Raw genomic sequence first — 18,413 nt, 5'->3', positions numbered from 1 at the left:
CAAAGTACGCAAAGCTAAACAAGTCAAATGCTTGATATGTGTGCAAACAAGGAGCCTTCGCAGAAACGCGCAATTGTTCATGCCAATTTCCGAAGACGAGCCAAGGCGCGAACCCATGTAACATAGTGTTAGTATAATAGTAGATGAATTAGATAGTGAGCATGTTGGCACAACAGCTGGCGAGGTCGGTGCGTCGACCTGCTGCACCACCTTGCACAAGCTCACCTTGCACAATTTGCCCAGTCGTTGTGCGACAACCAGCCAACAAATGCCATGCACCTAGAATTGCGCCGGTAGCGCCAGCCCCCGCGCGGCAGACACTATGTGCAGCGCGGAGAGGGCGGCCACCAGGGGGTCCCCCGGAGCCCACGCCCGAGGGGCCCGAGCCCGAATTCTTTGAAGATGATGATATTAATTATGAGGACGAGGCGGAGGACGGCGAGTTTGTGGAGCAGCTCGACCCCCACACGAGGCGCCTCATGGGAATTGCGGAGCAGCGCGAGGACGTTGAGGAGGCGGGTTATGAGGAATACGAGGAGTACGAGGAGGCAGAAGATGAGGGGGCCCTTGACGACGCGGCTGAAGCTGGTAAGGCGTCAAAAAAACTTGTGTCGCAAGTGAAATGCTGACTTGCGCGCCGCCAGCCCAACCATGCGTAGCGCTGCATACGTGCCAGAACTTGAAGTGCATGCCTCTGGCTTGACGTTATAATTGCATGCAGATCGGGACGGAATTGCGGCGGACGAGGACGTCGGGGAACCGTCGACCTCCTACCCGGAACCGCCTGACCGTGCCTTCCGTGCCCCGGACCTTTTTGGCGAGGCAGCTCTCTTTGAGGCGGCGTTATGGCTAGCTGCACGTAAGTTGGGAAGTGCATGCAGCAGTGTGCTGAGCTTTGTCCAGGGAGCAAGCGGCGCCAGGGAGCAAGCGGCGGCAGCGTGTGGCTCTGTTGCCCGCTCAAAACGATATCCTGCCCGTCCGAGTCACCTGCGACAACACACCTCCTTCCACCCCTTGGCCAATTTCTTCCGCCTCCTCCTCCTCCCCCTCCTCCTCCTCAGATTTTCCGAACATCGAGGTGACGGGCGTGCAGAGCAATCCGCACCTGGTGACGCCGGGCGACGTGTACGTGCACCACGAGGGGCTGACGGACGAGGACCAGGTGGCGGCGGTGTCAGTGGCGCTGGAGCAGGGCGCGGTGCTGGTGGTGGCGCCGCACCTGCCCAAGGACAGCACAGGGCTGCATGTGGGCGAGGACCCGCTGGAGGGGGTTGTGCCGGACGAGGTGCCGCTGGTGCGCGTCAAGGACTCGACGGAGGCGGGGTCACGGCTCGCGGCTGCATTCTACGGTGCGTGGCACTGTTGTTGGGGTGCGGGCCGCTGGAATATGGTCGGGGACGTGTGGACACAGAGCTGCGGCACTTACTGCACGTCTTGGTAGATGCAGGGACACATGGTCAGAGGCCAGCGCGGGCTCGCGTGGCGGTTCGGTACAGCCAAAAGCCCCGCGCTGACCTTCCATTCCTGGGACTCTCCCCCCGCAGAGACGCCCTCACGCAACATGGTGACGGTGGGCGTGGTGGGGCTGCTGGGCAAGACCACCACGTCGTGGCTGGTGCGCGGGATACTCGAGGAGCTGGGCCAGACGGTGGGGCTCATGTCGTCCATCGAGCACGCCATTGCGGAGGACCGCCTGGACGAGGACGGCTACCTGTGGGAGCCGCTGGAGGAGGACCCCTCCGCGGACCGCGAGTCGTCCGTGCCCTTCAAGCTCATCCCCTACGAGGGTGAGTGCGACAGCAGCGGGTCCTAGGACACTGGGGCTGGAGTGGTGGCGGGAGGGGCATTTGGGGCGCTGCAACCGCAAAGCCTGTGCGCTCGTGGCGGGGTTGTCAATCTTGATTGTGCCCATACGTGTGGGACGGCGACCCCGCAGGCAAGTATGAGCAGCACTACGGGCGGCGGTTACCGGGCCTGAATGCGCAGAAGGTGCTGGCGGGCATGCGGGACCGCGGCGCAGGCGTGGCGGTGGTGGAGTTGCAGGCCGACGTAAGTACAGCAGTGGTTGGGTGGGATAAAGAAGTGGTGGGCTGGGGGCGTAAAGGAGTGGAACTGCCGGCACGAATGCGGTGCGTTGTAAGGTATCTATCAACCACGTCGGTGGCGGTGCGCCTAGTGGAGGGGACATGAGGTTTCGTAGCGACATCGGCAGCAGCAGGCGCGCAGTGCAGCTGCTGTGAACTACCAGAGGTTATGGATGCTGTGACGAGGGTCAAGGCATTTGCAATTGGGCCCATCACTTGCGGCGCAGCAACTCGTGCGCCAGCCCGCTGCGCTCCCCGCCCCCTTAACTACTACACCGCGCTACCGCTTCGCTACTAATCCCCCGGAAACGAAATTCCTCTCCTTTTCATCTCCTGTTACAGGGCCTGATGCTAGGCACGTACGACTTCATGAGCCTCAACGTGGCCGTGGTGACCAGCCTCTCGCCCCGGCCGGGGGTGCCCGCGGCGCAGCAGCCGGCTGAGCTGGTGGCGGCGGCGGCGGACGAGGTGCATGCTGCCATCGAGCTGCTGTCGGCGCGGCTGGTGGACCCCGAGACGCAGGCACTTGTGCTCAACGCGGACGACCCGGCGGCGGAGCAGCTGCTGGAGCGGCTGGGCGGCGCGGTGCCGGTGGTGACGTACGGCGTGGTGAACAAGGGCGCGGACGTGGTGGCAGAGAGCATCAAGAGCAACATCTGGGAGACGGAGGTGAGCGCGCGCGGCGTTGGGGCGGTAATGGCGCCGGCATCGGGGCTGAGGCCGGCCAGTACCGTTAGGACCGTGGACTTTGCAGCGCTGGCATAGCACCCTGCAGCTTCGCCCATCGCTCACACGGTGCCGTCTTGTTCGCCCACTCCCTCCCTGGTGTCGCACAGCTCATTGTGCGGACACCCGGCGGCCGGCTCCAGATCATCACCAACCTGTTGGGCCGACACAATGTCGCCAACGTGCTGGCGGCAGTTGCCACCGGCGTGGCGCTCAAGGCGCCGCTGGCCAGCATCGTGGCGGGCATTGAGGCGGTGGAAATCCCCGGCAGGTGCGTCCGTGGCCGTGTTGGCAAACACAGCGGCCAGGCGTGTGGTGACGCACGTTTCACATGCATACAAACATGGAGAGGTGTCGGCAATGAAGATGAAACCATTGTACCATCAAATTCTGACGGCGCGTGGAGTGCCCTGACGACTATTTTCAGCCTTGTCTGAGCCGATCTCTTGCCCACACTGCATTCACACAGCACAGTCCCTATGAGCCTAGAACCGCAGCCCCTCTCTTGCACCCGAGCCTCCATCTGACCCGCTGCCCAACCGCCGCGTCTCTACCTACTAGGTCTGAGGTCATTGACGAGGGCCAGGAGTTCTCGGTGGTGGTGGACGCGGCGCGCACACCAGAGGCGCTGGGCGATATGCTGGACGCGCTGCGTGCCGGCGGCGCGCGCCAGATCTTCACGGTGTTTGGCTGCTCGGGCAATGAGGATGCGTCCATCCGGCCGCGCATGGGCGCGGTGGCGCACGCCAAGTCTGACTACGTCATCATCACCAACGAAAACCCGCGACTGGAGGACCCGGCCAAGGTGCGCCTTACTGGTGGCCTGGGTTTGGATAGGCCAGAGTCTGCCTGGTGTGAGCTGCATGTGCCTCAAGCACCCGGGCCAGCTCTTTCCGTGTGTGGGCCCGGGATATCCGCGTGACGGAGGGCACTACACCGAACCACTATTCAGTAGATTATCCGCACGGCTGCTTCTACCTAACCGGCCTTCGGACATGAGCCTGGACGGACATCCATTCGCTCCTTCATGACCGTTTTGCTGCACGTGCCTCAAGCACCCGGGCTGGTCTAGTCTATTGCCAATCCCGGGATATCCGCATAGCGGAGGGCACTACACCGAACCACCATTCAGTAGATTATCCGCACGGCTGCTTCTATCTAACCGGCCTTCGGACATGAGCCTGGACGGATATCCACTTACTCCTTCATGACTGTTTCGCTGCATGTGCCGCAAGCACCCGGGCCGCTCCCTCGGTGGTCCGGCCCGGGATATCCGCATAGCGGAGGGCACTACACCGAACCACCATTCAGTAGATTATCCGCACGGCTGCTTCTATCTAACCGGCCTTCGGACATGAGCCTGGACGGATATCCACTTACTCTTTCATGACTGTTTCGCTGCATGTGCCGCAAGCACCCGGGCCGGCTCCCTCGGTGGTCCGGGCCGGGATATCCGCACAGCGGAGGGCACTACACCAAACCACCATTCAGTAGATTATCCGCACGGCTGCTTCTATCTAACCGGCCTTCGGACATGAGCCTGGACGGATATCCACTTACTCTTTCATGACTGTTTCGCTGCATGTGCCGCAAGCACCCGGGCCGGCTCCCTCGGTGGTCCGGGCCGGGATATCCGCACAGCGGAGGGCACTACACCAAACCACCATTCAGTAGATTATCCGCACGGCTGCTTCTATCTAACCGGCCTTCGGACATGAGCCTGGACGGACATTTTATGCATTTGGAAGCTGGAAACGTATGCAATACGTAGATCATGCAGTAGAGGCAGATAGTCGTGTGTTCCCCGACACATGCTGTTGCCTAACGGGCTGCCGCCGCCTCGTGCCGTACCGCGCTCTGCAGGTTGTTGCCGACATCGTGGCGGGGTTCCCTGACGACATGGTCAACCGCTACAGCGCCTACGCCTACTTCCCCTTCCAGGACCAGGGCCGCACGCCGCTGTGGTTCGAGCCCTACCTGCAGAAGGCGCAGCGCGACAACAAGCGGTGCGTGGGTGCAATGCTTCATGGGCCGGTCATCCTGTGAGCTGATCAAGAGCTCATGCAGGCAACTACAACTTACAGCCCAGGTCCCTGTCTGACTCCCCGCCCGCTCTTGTCGCTCTCGCACAACGCAGGTACGTGATGGAGGACCGCTACAGCGCCATCCGCGCCGCCATTGGCACAGCGGGCCCCGAGGACGTGGTGCTGCTGGCGGGCAAGGGCAGCGAGGACTGGGTGGAGCACGCCGACGAGGACGGCTCCGTGCTCACGGGCTGGCTTGACGACCGCGTGGAGGCGCGCAACGCGCTGTCCAAGCTCAAGTACCTGAAGCAGATCCCGCGCTTCAGCCGCGAGACGCTGCCGTGGGGCAGCCGCATTGAGGGGCTTATGGAGACGCTGGCAGTGGACCCGGCGGAGCTGTCGGCGGCGGCGGTGGGCGGCCTGGAGGGCGCACTGGACTGAGGCGGCGGCAGATGCGGGGGAGGCATGTGCGCTGCAGTTGCGGTGGTGGAGGAGCAGGAGGAGCGTTGCCAGTTGGGGCGCCATGTTTCAAGGCTTCGGAGACAGGCTAGGAGTGTGACGTACTGGGCTGAGCAGCTAGCCAGCAAACATAAGGGCTGGTGCATGCGTGGTGTGCTCAGGGACCATGACTTATACATGGCCGTAGCGCACAGTGCATGTGCAGGGCTCATTATCGACTTTGTAACTGAACCATCTGTTGCAACCTGTCTCTGGGGGCTGGTGCCTCGCTGCGTGCATTCTACGAGCACCAAAGGGGACGCTCACTGCGGTGCTCTCCTCTGCCGGCGCGATGTGACCCTCAGTCACAAACCTTCTCAGTTCGTCCACAAGCCCCGACACCATATCCTGGGTGAACCCGTCACAGCTCTCTGCCATGCACCACTTCCTGCTTCCGCATCCTCTCGGCCTTCCCACTCCTGCTACATCCCGATTCCTCCTGGGCCTTCAAGAATGCGGATGTTACAGAGGGGACAGTCCCCTGGGGCCTTCAAGGAGCAGTGCGCTCACAGCAGCTCCCACAGCGCGTTAACAAGCTCGAAGCGGCTGGTGGCCGCGGAGTCGAAGCTGAACAGCCGGATGTCGCCAGTGCTGCTGTCTGACACCGTGCCCGCCACCAGCGGCTGCTGGTCGGAGCGCCACGTGACGCGCGTGATGTGCGCGTACAGGCTGAGCTGGTGCCTGATGTGGGGACCGGCGCGGGGAGGGGGGCGGGTGGGTAGGGGGACAGAGCACGGGACAGGGATGCGATGGCGGACGGCTGGCGTGGAGTGATGGCGCTAGCGCACCAGCGGTGGTCCAGGTATGCAGCTTGAACCTACAAAAAGGCTTGATGCAGGAGAGGATACGCACTTGCGCCGTCTCAGCCTGAGACAGCTGTGCACGCTGCCTGATTTCAAGCATCAGACTCACTTGGTAACCGCCTCGTCCGCGCTCATGACGCTCGACGCCTCTTGCGCTGCCTTCTGCGCCTCCTGTAGCTGCGCCTCAATCATTTGCCGCTGCTTCTCTACAGACGTGTTGAAACGAAGCATGCAGGTGTGGAATAAGGGCGGCACTACTGTCGTCGTGCCCGGTCGTGTCAGCTGTCCCCTCCTGACTGTGCGCCAACCCGGACTCCACTCTCGGGTCTCCACGGTCCAATCCCACGGCCTATTCCCCTAGGTATTTGCGCTGTTGCGGCCCACGGTCACTTATCTGCTCTCCTCATCTAGCTCTTCTATGAGCTGCTTCGCCACGTCGATTTGTCGCCGCAGGGCCGCAACGCGCTCCGCGTGCACGCCCTCCTTGTTCGGGTACGTGGCTCCGACCTCCAGCTCATGGACTTGCTTCTGCAGCTCTGCGCGCACCAGGAAAGTCCACTTGGTTGCTCGTTGAGTTAGATCTCATCAGACACGCTGCTATGGGCTTACCACTGATGGCGTTGCGCGCGTCCGCCTCCCGCGAAGTGCATGTCGCGCAAATGTCGTTGATATCCTGCTCCGTTGCCGAAATTGTGTCCAAGTCGGTCCGCCGATTGTAGTCCTGGTAGAGGGCCTTCATGACATGGACCTCTTCTGCAAAGAGCTCCGTCGCGCGAGCCATTCCAGCGCTCCGACTTTAACAAAGCGACGAGTGCAGTTCTCAAGTGTTATATGATGTCTCCAACTTGTACTTAATGCCAAGTGGCCAGTAGGAGCGTTCAAAACGCATACGTCAGTAAAATAGACGCTGACAGCTGCCACCAAGGGAGCGTGGAATCCGATAGCCAAACGGTGGGGTAAAGCAATTTATACTATCAAATATAATGGAAACTCGGCCAATGAGGACGGAGGCAGCACAAGAAGCAGGATCGTGTCCAGGTGCGAAGGCACAGCGTCGGGGACTGGGGGCAGTGCGGGGGCCCCCCGCGCTTTGAACTGTCGAGGCAGCTGTCGAGCATCGTTGGATGCCTGACTCCCCCCGGGCCCGCCCGGTCAGTCTTGAGCCTGTTGTCCCTGTCACCAGCTGCTCTCATACAGCGCTGACAGTGAGGCCGTCTGTCTCGCTCCTGCGCTGGTGATTGCCCCGGCCAACCTATGGGACCGTGGTGGCAAACCCTGGCAAACCCAATGCATGGCTTCGGCGTGTGGGGACGCGGCGTTGGCGAGTGCCAACGGATGGCCCTAGTACCGTGGGGGCATGTGGAGGGCACTGCATCTCCCTCGGCACTCCTCTCTTGTATCCAATCGTGGGGGACTCAGACTCAGCTGTGTTGATCATCAGTAAGAGCGCAGTTTGTTTTGCTTCAGCACACACGGATGACATACAGTATATAGTAAAATGAACTGAGCCAACTATGGTAATTACACGTGACCGCGGGCGACAGGCTCGGCTGCAGTTAGGCCTTGCCCTGTTGCTTGTGCTGGCGGGCCATCTATCAGGCGACCAGCTACCTAAGCTATCACGTCTTCCATACTGCGAAGAGCGATTAAAAAAGCTGCCACCGCACTCGCCTGAGCTTAACGAGCTAAGAGATGCCTTCCAGCTTTGGACGCAAAACAAAAAGATAGAGCATGACATGGTAAGTAGGCTATGCTGCGTCGATAGCTGAAGCCCTGAATAATGCACCGGTTCGCGTGTCGGTCTGTATCCCAGCCAGCCCGAAGGAGGACGCCAGTGGCAGTGGTACCGCCACTGCCTCCTTCCCCTTCGGGCTCTGCGGCAAGGGTGTGCTTGCCCCACCGTACCACAGCGTTCAGGCCCCCGCCTCAGGTGACCCACCTCCTTCTCTTTGCTGCTTTATCGACACGCTCCGTTGCCCTGCTGCGTCCTCAACTATGCCAGGGCAATCTGCTGTCGCGGCTTAGTGTCCCGCCCACCAGCCCAGAAGAGGCCGGCGCCTGGCGTACCGCCTGGAACGCCAGCTACGTGGAGGGGCGGCGGGCGGCCGCGGTTGCGGCGATGCACCAGGCGGCAGCCAACATCACGGCGGTGGTGCGGCAGCTGCGGGATGGCGGCCTCATTGCGGCCACCACCAGCGTGCAGGACCTGGTAGGCAGTGGAGGTGAAGGAAGGGGGTTTAGTTCGTTCCGGAATCCAAGAGGGGGTGCCCGAGCCCAACGAGTGAGGGGGATACTGGTGAAGTTATGCTGGCGAAAGGTGGTCAGTGCCATGGTACGGGGTGACGCGCTGAGGTCTCGCACCTCCTAGCACCGCCTTCCCCCCAATCGCACACGCACACGCATGCGCACACCCTCCACAGGTCCACTGTGTGAGCGGCCACCTGCAGCCGCGGCTGTACCCGGACACGCCGCTGGTGTCCCTGGCGCTGCAGTATTTCAGGCGGCCCAACGCCGTGCCCACCTACCTGCAGCTACTGCACGTGGGTGGCTGCTGCGTGCGAGTGCGGAATGCTAATGACGCCTACTTCGTCGCCTGAAATGTTTGCGGTTGGGAGCAACGTGCCTACCCTGCGGTCTGCATCTGCGCCCAGTCCCCTTTTCACCTGCTCGCCGACTGCTTGTTTCGTACAGGCATGTCAGCGGCACATGGCCATCGAGCTGGTAGTCAACGTGGACAGCCCGCACGTGAGTCAGGCCTACGTGTGTGTTACACGGGAGGTTTGGGCCGTGCAGGTCGAGCGGGGTGGGCAGCACAAATCCATGCGCAGTCCATGGCAATCTTTTTGCGACCCGTATGCCAGCAGTCACACGCAATCCAGCACCGGATGCCAGGCCCCTCCCGGCCACACCCGTCCAGCTGAAGGTGCTCCCGTGTGGCGGTGCACTTACGCACGCACGCTACGGCGCCCAAACCGCAGGAGGGGCGGCTGTGGGCCAACGTCAGCGCTGCCACCGGCGGCGCAGTGGTGCCGGTGCTGTCATACAATGTGCACGAGCTGCGCTCGTACAACCGCATGACGGGCATGGCGCGCGGCAAGTACATCGTACTGCTGCAGGATGATGACAAACTGATGGTGCGTACGGAATTGGTGCCGCGCAGCCGCTCGGCCGCCTGACCGGACTCCTAACCCCCGCACTCCTTCGGTCCACGACTTCCTGTCATGCCTGGAAGCCCCCCAACATCGCCTTCTTCTAACGCCCCCAACCCCACAGCCGGAGGACTGCTCCTGGCTGCCCAAGCTGGTGGCCCAGTTTGAGTCCATGCCGGCGCTGGCCATGGTCGGGATGAACGGCTTCCAGCTCGGCCACGGCGAGGGCAACGACCGCGACTTCAACAACTGGCGCGACCCCAAAACCGGCAACACCATGATGTTTGCTTTCCAGGTGGGAGTGCGAGTGTGTGGTGTACAGCAGTCACAGCTCTAGAGGGTCACAAGTGTACAATAGTGCTTTGATATCAGGATTCGTGTCGGGCCCGTACATCACACCGCGTCTGTGCCTTTGTGCCGCGACGGCAGGTGGACTTGGCGCCCATCGCGTTCCGCCGCTCCGCCCTCAGAGCAGTGGGCGGCTTCGATGAGGGCATATCGGACCCTGGTGGGTGGACTGGTGGTGACCGGTGTGTGCTAGTGCCAGCCGCGAGTTGGCGGGGCGGCAGGCGGCTACTGCCCCGCTGCGGCTCCCCCCTTCGTGAATGCTGAGCTTACCCAGCCTCTCATGTGTTGGTGGCGCCCGGCAGGGGAGTGCGGCATCTGGTCGGACTGGGAGCTGACCATCCGGATGTGGGTTGCAGGTGAGCGGGCAGGGCAAAGGGCCAGGGCAAATGGGCAAGGCAAATGGGAGGCCGGGAGATTGGCGGCGTGGGCGCGTGGCATGGACTCCGCAGCACGGTGCGTTAAGGCACGGGTCGGCTTGTTCAGCAGTCAGCACCCAAAGCTTTTGCGGCGTCGCCGCTCCCAAACCCCATCCCTCAGGCTGGCATGTGGCCTTCATGCCCCTGGTGTACAAGTCACGCGCCACGCCCAACGAGACGTCGGGCACTCACAAGCCCGAGACGGGTGTGCGGTGCTGGGGCCGGCAGCAGAACGTAGCGTCGGCCTGCTACATGGGCCGCTGGGGCGCCGGATTCGGTGCCAGCGGCGCGGGGCGCTTCTTGGAAAAGCTGGAAAACCACGTCAGGTTGACCAACTTGAGGTTGTTGCAGGTAGGGATCCGCACTGGGTGGGGATTGAGTTTGTATGCATTGTTACAGGGCGAGTGAGCTTGAAGTTGTGGTGGGCGGAAGGGGTGACAGGCACTGGTCACAGGGTCTTGTGGCTGGTGTGGGGAAAGCAGGCACGCGCGGCAGACCCAACGCCCAACGACAAATGTCTGACCCTCCCTCCTTTCGGGTGGTCCTGGCTGCAGGGAGCCTATCCCGCCGGCACCTGCCCCTTCCGCAAGGGCTGCGGCCTGGACGGTGATCCGCCCCTGCCCGCCCAGTACAACTACAGCTACGCCGCAATCCCACATGCCATGGTGGTCGCGTGAGGCCACGGAGGGCTGGAGGTGGTGCCGGTGGAGCGCCGGCAAGCGCTGCTGCGCCTCAGCTGATGCTGATGATGTCAAGGGGGCGGGAGGAGAAAGAGTGCATCCGGGCTGTGCTAGATGTGGGATATGGAGACACCCCAGCGTGGTCGCGGCCAGACGGGGCGCGTTCGTTGTGTGCAGGCGCGCTGGGACCCACGGGGGCTGACGAAGCTTTAGCTGGAGAGGTGGACTGCCTAATGTGCATGCAGACCACTAGTCCTCTACACCGGCAGAATCAGCAGTGTTGGGAAGCTTGCGCAATGAACGGGATAGAACTGCATTCATGCATTGGCTTTGAATCAAGAGCTGGTCTGTTTGGAAGCGACCTGTGCTGGTGACCACTGCACACATTCTTGAGCACATGAGCACTCATGCAAGTATTATTTTCAGGCCTCATAGAAATTTTTAGGGACAGACGCGTTGTCCTGGCTGTAACGTTCAGACACGGCTTGATGGTGCAGCACAGCCCCTCCATGCATGGTACGACCATGCGGCCCATTCGGCAGCTGATTTGCTTGACCGCCACTGCATCCCCAGCTGCATATTCTTCCGGTTTCACGCACATGGTTACCTTACGGTTACCACGCACACTACCCTCAATGGCAATAAGCCAGCGGCCGTTGTCACCACAAGCTCTGGGCTTGGCATGCCGCCATGTCCCCACGGCCAGGCGCACCGCGCGTGCTTTCCGCGTCGCCGCGGGGCCTAGCACAAGCTCCGATGGCTTCACCTACTTGGAACTAGAGCTCCCAACTCCTCTTAACAGCAACGTGAAGAAGTCAGCGTTCATTAAGAGCAGCACGCGAGTTGCGGACTGCCCGCCGGACCGCATACCGGAATTCGCATTTATCGGCCGGTCAAATGTGGGCAAGTCATCTCTTATCAACTCGTTAACCAACAATGACAGGCTGGCGAAGGTGTCGAAGGAGCCGGGTAAGCGCCGCTGGCAATTGTGGGTCGGCGACGAATCGACAAATTATTTCTGGCGGCCGCTTCCCTGCAGGCATGACAAAGCTCATTAACCATTACCTCATCAACGACTCGTGGTATCTGGTGGACCTGCCTGGCTACGGGTGCGTGCGGGTGACTCCTAGGGTTCGGGTGGTCGCCCGTGGGCCTGTGCCGGCCCCTGTCGGCCGCGCAGACCTTGGGCGCCGACTCCCCGCAGCCGCCAGCTGTGCGCGCTGCCGCTAGCCCTCACTCAAGGTGCAGGGCGTGGCCTGGCGTTGCCGTTTGATTGATGCGCGATCTAGCGGCCTCCCTCGCCGTCCGCTTATGCCGCCTCAGCCCCCGGAATCCTGACACGGGACTTCCAGGCAGCGAGGAAAGGGCTGGAGGAACTTGGTAGGACGGTGCCGGAGCACGGCCCCATGACCCGCACCTTGCACCCCACACCCCGCCCGCACGTGCGGGTTGCTCCCTCCCTGCCTTCCCTGTGTTTAGTGTGTGGTTTACGTGCTGCTGGCCTCCTCAAACACGCGGCCCTCAACTAGCTGAGGTGGTTGCGAGAATGCTAACATTAGTTCCGAATTGTTTGGCCTCGCTAATGCAAGTGGATGGGCGTCGGTCGGGATGGGAGCCGGTCGGGAGCCGGCCGGTCCGGCCTTTCTTCCTCTGCCCGCGCGTGCCGGCCCCCCTGCCCGGCCCCCAAACTTCCTCGCCTCCCTTGCTTACAAAGTTACAATCGCCCATCTTCGCAGGTTCGCCAAGGCCGGCAAGTCCAATCGCGAGGAGTGGCTTCGCTTTACCAAGGACTACTTCATCACACGCGACAACCTGGTCAGCGTCATGCTGCTGGTGGACTCGTCGCTGCCGCCGCAGGCAAGTGGGCCAGGCTGGAGAGTCGGCAGGGGGCGGGTTGGCGGCAGAGGGTGGGAAAGGCGGGCGTTGCGGCATGGTTGGGGGCGATGGAGTCCCGGTGGTTGTGGTTGTGGTGGTGGTGGTACTGATGGCATGTCGCGATGCGAGGGACGTCGTCCAGGCAGAGGGATAGCTTCACATTGTTGTGACACGCGGCTCATGAACTCGACCGACGAGTTGCCAAACGTCCAGGACACGTGCATACGCGGCACGCGGCCCTCCAGTCGCGCTCTTTGTTAAGTGGACCCAAACTCGCACACGGCCCCTGTTCCTGCATCGCCATGCGCAGACCGTGGACCGGGACTGTGCCGACTGGCTGGCGGAGTGTGAGGTGCCATTCTGCATCGTGTTTACCAAGATTGACAATCGCAAGAAGGACATGCCGACCAACGCCGCCAATGTCAAGGCATTCAAACAGATGGTGAGCGAGGCGGCGGCCGCGGCGTCCCGGCCGGTAGCACAGCAACCGGCGGTGGTGGCAGTGATGGCGGGGGGGATACCCGTTGTGCGCGCGCCTGCTTGCATCTGCCTTTCGCTGCTCGTGGGGTCTAGCATGAGTTAGGCAGTCCAACTAAAACAAACTCTCCCGCACGCACGTCATCAGCCTTGTCACCTTTCCCACAGATGGCTGAGGAGTGGGAGGCGCTGCCGCGCTGCTTCGAGACCAGCTCCAAGACGGGCACGGGCAAGTCCGAACTGCTGGGCTACCTGGCGTCGTTGCGCGAGCTGCACGTGCGGAGCGGGCGGATGTGAGGCAGTGGCACTGTGGCAGGTGATGATGGGGTGTGGTGGGGTCTTGCTGAAACGCTCTGGAGCATTGTGTCGGCATGTTGGGATATGGTGACGTGCTGCTTGAATAGGCGCGGCCGCGCGACGGCGTTATCTTGGGTTATCTTGGGACGGCATGTCTTATCGCTTGCGGCTGCGCTTGGGTAAAGAGGTCTGGTAGGAATGAGAATTGGGCTCAGCGGCTTGAAACGTGTGAGAAAGCGGAATATGGCCTGGGGTGCGCCCTTGAACAGGGCGGCCGTACCAGCGCATGGGCTGAGGATTGAGGCTCGGGTTGATTTCGCATGTGAGTACGGAATCAAGTGGAAGCACTGCCGCCGCACTCGACGCAGTGCTATAAGGTGCATGGCCGGTTGCGCGGGGGGTGTTGCGACTATACTTTGCTACTGAATGCCGAGTGCTCTCGGGTGCGTGCATGAGTAGAAGTGCCCCTAGCCCCCTCCTACTGCTGCACGGATCGGGTCTGCAGATGTCAGCTATGTGCAGAGACACTTACGGTGTGTGCCACACCGCTGCCCCTGGTTGGAGGTGCGGAGTCAGGCAGTGGCATGCGTATGGTCGTCCCGCCGTGATGTGGCTGCTTGTTAGGTGACGTTGCCATCATGGGTGCGCGCGGAGGACATGTTATCGACGTGCGTTGTGGAACTAATGGGTACGTAGACCAGAGCAGAAGGCGGAGCGGGCTTGCAGGCGGCACGAGAGCAGGCAGTCAGTAGCGCAAGTTGCTAGTTCACGTGTTACCTCGTAACCGACGGGACCATGGCTGGCTGACGGAAGGTGGCTGCTGTATGCTGGCGTTCTTAGGAAGACAGGATGGAACTGCCGCAACACGCTGGCCGTACGTGTCATTGAAATGCGTAGATGCGAATGCGAATGCGAGTGCACGCAGCCCCGCCCCGCCAACCAAGCGCCGGCTGCCAGCACCACCATTGGTAATTTCTGACTTGGCGGCTCCATGCTAGCTCTCCTGTCGTGACCTCAGCCGCATACCCCGCCATGCCGCCTCCATGTACCGTATTCCCCACGGCCCACGCCGCTGCCGTTTGGGCCTGTGCGCCTGACCGTGCATGCGTGTCCACCAGCAGCCATTATGTCTACCCCTGTTTCCCACATCACCAGTGCGCGTGCCCTGCTGCCCCGCCCCGCCGGCCGGGCCCCGACAAGTTATGGGCTCACGCAACCCCCCTTTAGACAAACAACTCATCCCGGCCAAGCACCCCCGCTGCTTATACATCCACCCACTCGGCCACAAGCCCATATATACAGCAGTACATCACGCGTCAAAAGTTGCATCCCCCTCGAGGAATGGCGCAAAACAGGAGTGCACCCCACGAGTGCACCCTGCAGTACTCGGTAAACCCATGGTAGGTCAGTACAGTAGGTGTCTTGGTCACATCCCTTCTAAGTATCCGCCAACAATGCCCACCAGTCATCAACAAACGGGTTTGGGTTCATGAATCAGTAATCGGGTCGTGAATCCCATATCACCACCACGTGTGTGCAAAGTCTTGAGCATACCCACGCTGCGGCATCGTTGCCGTCTGCACTCACTCCTTCAATGAATTGCACGGGCCGCCCGGTCGCGCCCGTTCCAATCCCAGCACATGTCACTATCTACGTACACCGCATTTGATGGCAATGCACCACCGTGCCGGAAAGGCAAAAACACCTAGCTTGAATAAAGACGGCGCATTCAGGAGCTCACGGCCCATGAAAACACGGGTGCACTTTACGCAGTGCAGCCACCAAATGGAAAGCCCACATTCGTATACCCGCCATGCAAGCCGACATGCAGGTACGTGTGTGTCACGACAACCGGCACGTGCACACGGATACCGCGCCCAGCCCCCACCACGATGCATGCTCGCTCAAAGCTCTACCATTTGACCGCGTGGAATATGTGGCCCGGCGCTGAGGCCATCACCCCCCGACTAACCGCCGAGTCCCCCGCCCTAGTAACTCGCCTACCAGTTTCTTCCACCACCTGTCCCGATGCGGCCTCTTCCGATGCTGCTTCCCCTGCTTGCTGCGGGTCGTCTGCTGGGGGCGGCGTCTCTTGCGCAAGTACTGCGTTCCCCGCAGCCAGCTGCCCCCACTCCTCCTCACTGATGTGCTTGTTGTACTGGTACATGGACGTGCCATTGGCGTCCCTCCCCACTATGTCACTGCTTGAGTTGAACGTGTGGATCTGGCACCAACTGCATGCGGAAAGACAACATGCACGGAATATGTTGCGTCAGTGGCCTTCATCTCATTATCAGTTCATTTCAGTCCGCGTGCGTGCGTTCCTATTGATCGCAAATAGGCGGCGGGTCAAAATCGGCCGGAGGGGGAAGCGACTTTGCGAGTCCACAGGTCTGCCACCCAGCAGTAGGCAGCAGGGCAGCAGTCGCCTGTGCCCACAGGCAGTATCCCCACAAGCCCGCAGCGTGAGCCCGTACAACGTTGTCATGGCTGGCAAGTTGCGTCCCGCATGCACGCACACACGCGCGCATACAGCATCCCACTCACAGATGGTGTCTGTTGCAGATGGCTGCCCCGGAGACCTATAGTGCACGCAGGGTAATGAACCTGAGTCAAATCATCAAGACATCCAAGGTCGCAATAGCTGGGTGCAAGGCTCCCTGCTGGATAGCGTGGTGCACCGTGCCGGACGCTAAGGGGTACCGAGTGAAGCGGTAGAAGCGGTGATGTCATGGAGCTGTGCTAGTTGTGCGTGGCTTGTTCCCGCCCACCACGAGGGCCCTTCATGCATACCTACCTCGCAAAACTGGAGGTGTCCCATGCGTGTCTCCTGTATGTTATGATGGTGGCGCATGCACAGGCCTTAGTAGTGATGAGCAATCGAACATCTGCAATTGGAGCAGCCGGCGCCCGGCGGCTGGACTGACCTCGGGGGCCGGCCAACCGCCACACGGGAGCTCCACACCACGAACGTGCTATGCGTTCCATGCCATCGGTGCTGATATGTGCCTCGCTACTCCCTAGGTGCGCGGTTGAGATGAATCGCTCGCACCGCGCACCGCTGCTGGACCCACGCACCTCCCAGAACACGCGCATGTAGCGCAGGCTGTAACGCGCCAGCATGATGAAGCACTGCTTCACCTCGTTGTCCTGTGGAGGGTTGGAAAGCACGCACGTGGTATCCCGTTGACAATGCATCACCCCAGCGACCAACGTGTGCGTGGGGGTGTGGCACTCCGGCCGGAAGGCTCGGTGCCGCAAGGCACAGGCCACCTGCGGCTGCACAGCCCCGCCCCGGGTTCCAGGATGGAAACTATGTTCACAGCCCTCATCAGGCGTAACCCACCTGCAGCCAGGTTCGCAGTTTGTGGTTCGCCCAGCCGGGCTTAACCGACATGCCCTTCTTGTGGTTCGTGCTGCAAACGAAGTCGGGCCGCTCAGGGAAGGTCCCAAACACGCCCGCAATGTCGCCAGTCCAAGCCACGTCGTACTCCGCCGTCCACACATGCTTGATGGCCGGGTCCAGATCCCGACTGAAGAGGTCAAACCTGGGGGGGGGCATTGGAGGGCGGGAGGGGGGCACGGGGCGATTGAGGTGGCGATGCCTTCAGCAGCATGATATCCCGACATGTGCAGGCGAGGAATACCTCCACATTCGCGCACACTCACCACACGAGCTCTGGTGCGTCACAGTGGTTCCATGAAAACCTTCCCCGCAGCGGGGACTTGCCCCAATCGAAGTTAAATGTGGTTGAGAAATCTGTCATGGGAAGGGGAATTTGGGGTTTAGGGCTTAATATGTGGGTAGGGGAAAGTTTATTAGGGGGGAGGGAGAACGGTCGGTTGCTGCATCTTGGGTGCTGCACTGGCGCATGCGTGCAGATCCCTGCATCTGCCGCATGTATGTATGTGCAGGTCAAGCCCGACCGCAGGTGAAGGCGTGCGCGTGCAGCCAACAACATACGCCCACGCACCGTGGATGCCGAACGTAATCACGCCGTCCTCCCCCAGTGCCGCCCGTAGCCGCCGTAAATCCGATGCCACCGCACGGGCTTTGGGTGAGCTGGCATTGCGTACGTCCTCGTGGACCGAGTACAGCACTCGGTGGTACCCGCCGCAGCGCTCCTGCACCTGCTGTTTGGCTAACACGGCGCTGTCCAGGAACCGCTGAGTCACCTGCAGGCCGCGAGGGGGTGCATGGTTGAGACGCGGTTGACTGCTGGTAGTTACGTAGTTGCGCTTTCGTGCCGCCAGCACATGTGTGTGCCAATGCCAACTCAGGAAAGCATGTCACACGTCCTCCAGCTGACAGGCTCTCCCAGGAATGCCAGGGCGCTTTGGCGGCGGAACACAACGGATGCTGGGCGTGGCCGGGCTTAAACCACTCGTCTGGACGCAGGCCCAGGCATTATCCTTGAACCGCTCCACACGCATTCCTCCCGGGGTTTTAACCCTGACACCTGGCTTTCTCCGCTGTTGTTCAACAGTGCGGGGCAACCTGGCTAGACCTGCTCCCCACGAGGCGCCAGGCCGGCTAATTCCTACCCTTCGCATACTGCTGTCCGACTAGTCCGACATGTAGGCCCGACGCACGCACACGCTTACTTAGCAGCAGCCGGGCAGTCGGGCACCCACACCTCCAGTACAATCCCTCGCTACCGCCCACCTTATGCGTCTTTTGGAGGAAGGCGACTGGGGGCGGGCAACCCGCCGCGCGGACGGGTGCTATTGGCGTCGACGCATGCTGCTGCAACACACGCAAGCCGCGCACTGCGCTGCCCGTTGTGTGTAGTATCAGCATCAGCAATATGTGTACACGACTCATTTCTATAGAAGTGGTGTGGTGTCGCAGAAGTGCGACGCTGCTGAGTTCTCGTCGATGCGACGGTCTTACAGTCCGCCACCGAGAACACCCGGTCTGTCAATGTAAATATGTCATTAAATCATCTAGTGCAGCGTCTGCAAGTGCAGGCAGGTGAGGTGTTCGGGCAGCGCCAGTTGCACTGCTTTGCGAACCTGAAACTGCTGGCACGATT

General features: G+C 61.3%; 5 protein-coding genes across 5 annotated transcripts; 3 read left to right on the top strand and 2 right to left on the bottom strand.

Annotated features, from left to right (window-relative positions):
* The first annotated feature begins 99 nt into the window (after positions 1-99).
* CHLRE_12g519900v5 (uncharacterized protein) lies at positions 100-5,526 on the top strand. The gene is made up of 10 exons (XM_001696883.2): positions 100-588; positions 722-859; positions 1,062-1,349; positions 1,545-1,787; positions 1,937-2,049; positions 2,427-2,753; positions 2,921-3,081; positions 3,372-3,615; positions 4,674-4,816; positions 4,948-5,526. The coding sequence occupies exons 1-10, from the start codon at positions 162-164 to the stop codon at positions 5,273-5,275; spliced, it is 2,412 nt and encodes an 803-aa protein (XP_001696935.2). The 5' UTR covers positions 100-161; the 3' UTR covers positions 5,276-5,526.
* Position 5,527: 1 nt separating this feature from the next.
* Positions 5,528-6,359, bottom strand: CHLRE_12g519850v5 (uncharacterized protein). Its single transcript, XM_001697014.3, has 2 exons — positions 6,245-6,359; positions 5,528-6,013 (listed from the first exon to the last, which is right to left on the bottom strand). The coding sequence occupies exons 1-2, from the start codon at positions 6,325-6,327 to the stop codon at positions 5,839-5,841; spliced, it is 258 nt and encodes an 85-aa protein (XP_001697066.1). The 5' UTR covers positions 6,328-6,359; the 3' UTR covers positions 5,528-5,838.
* Positions 6,360-7,659: 1,300 nt separating this feature from the next.
* CHLRE_12g519750v5 (uncharacterized protein) lies at positions 7,660-11,211 on the top strand. Its single transcript, XM_043068364.1, has 10 exons — positions 7,660-7,874; positions 8,138-8,344; positions 8,556-8,675; positions 8,827-8,880; positions 9,114-9,269; positions 9,409-9,579; positions 9,714-9,792; positions 9,935-9,988; positions 10,170-10,399; positions 10,603-11,211. Exons 1-10 carry the CDS (start codon positions 7,872-7,874, stop codon positions 10,723-10,725), a joined length of 1,197 nt encoding a protein of 398 aa, XP_042918459.1. The 5' UTR covers positions 7,660-7,871; the 3' UTR covers positions 10,726-11,211.
* A 118-nt stretch (positions 11,212-11,329) lies between these two features.
* On the top strand, positions 11,330-14,355 carry CHLRE_12g519700v5 (uncharacterized protein). The gene is made up of 5 exons (XM_043068363.1): positions 11,330-11,697; positions 11,768-11,837; positions 12,465-12,585; positions 12,914-13,045; positions 13,249-14,355. Exons 1-5 carry the CDS (start codon positions 11,364-11,366, stop codon positions 13,375-13,377), a joined length of 786 nt encoding a protein of 261 aa, XP_042918458.1. The 5' UTR covers positions 11,330-11,363; the 3' UTR covers positions 13,378-14,355.
* Positions 14,356-14,567: 212 nt separating this feature from the next.
* CHLRE_12g519651v5 (uncharacterized protein) lies at positions 14,568-18,389 on the bottom strand. Its single transcript, XM_043068362.1, has 8 exons — positions 18,044-18,389; positions 17,352-17,553; positions 17,047-17,137; positions 16,724-16,925; positions 16,456-16,527; positions 16,175-16,207; positions 15,925-15,959; positions 14,568-15,611 (listed from the first exon to the last, which is right to left on the bottom strand). The coding sequence occupies exons 1-8, from the start codon at positions 18,176-18,178 to the stop codon at positions 15,290-15,292; spliced, it is 1,092 nt and encodes a 363-aa protein (XP_042918457.1). The 5' UTR covers positions 18,179-18,389; the 3' UTR covers positions 14,568-15,289.
* Positions 18,390-18,413: the final 24 nt, after the last annotated feature.

Source organism: Chlamydomonas reinhardtii, chromosome 12 (assembly GCF_000002595.2).
Source record: "Chlamydomonas reinhardtii strain CC-503 cw92 mt+ chromosome 12, whole genome shotgun sequence".
In the NCBI taxonomy this organism is placed as follows: Eukaryota; Viridiplantae; Chlorophyta; class Chlorophyceae; order Chlamydomonadales; family Chlamydomonadaceae; genus Chlamydomonas; species Chlamydomonas reinhardtii.
The sequence above is the reverse complement of the archived record's forward strand: the minus strand, read 5'-3'. Positions and strand labels throughout refer to the sequence as shown.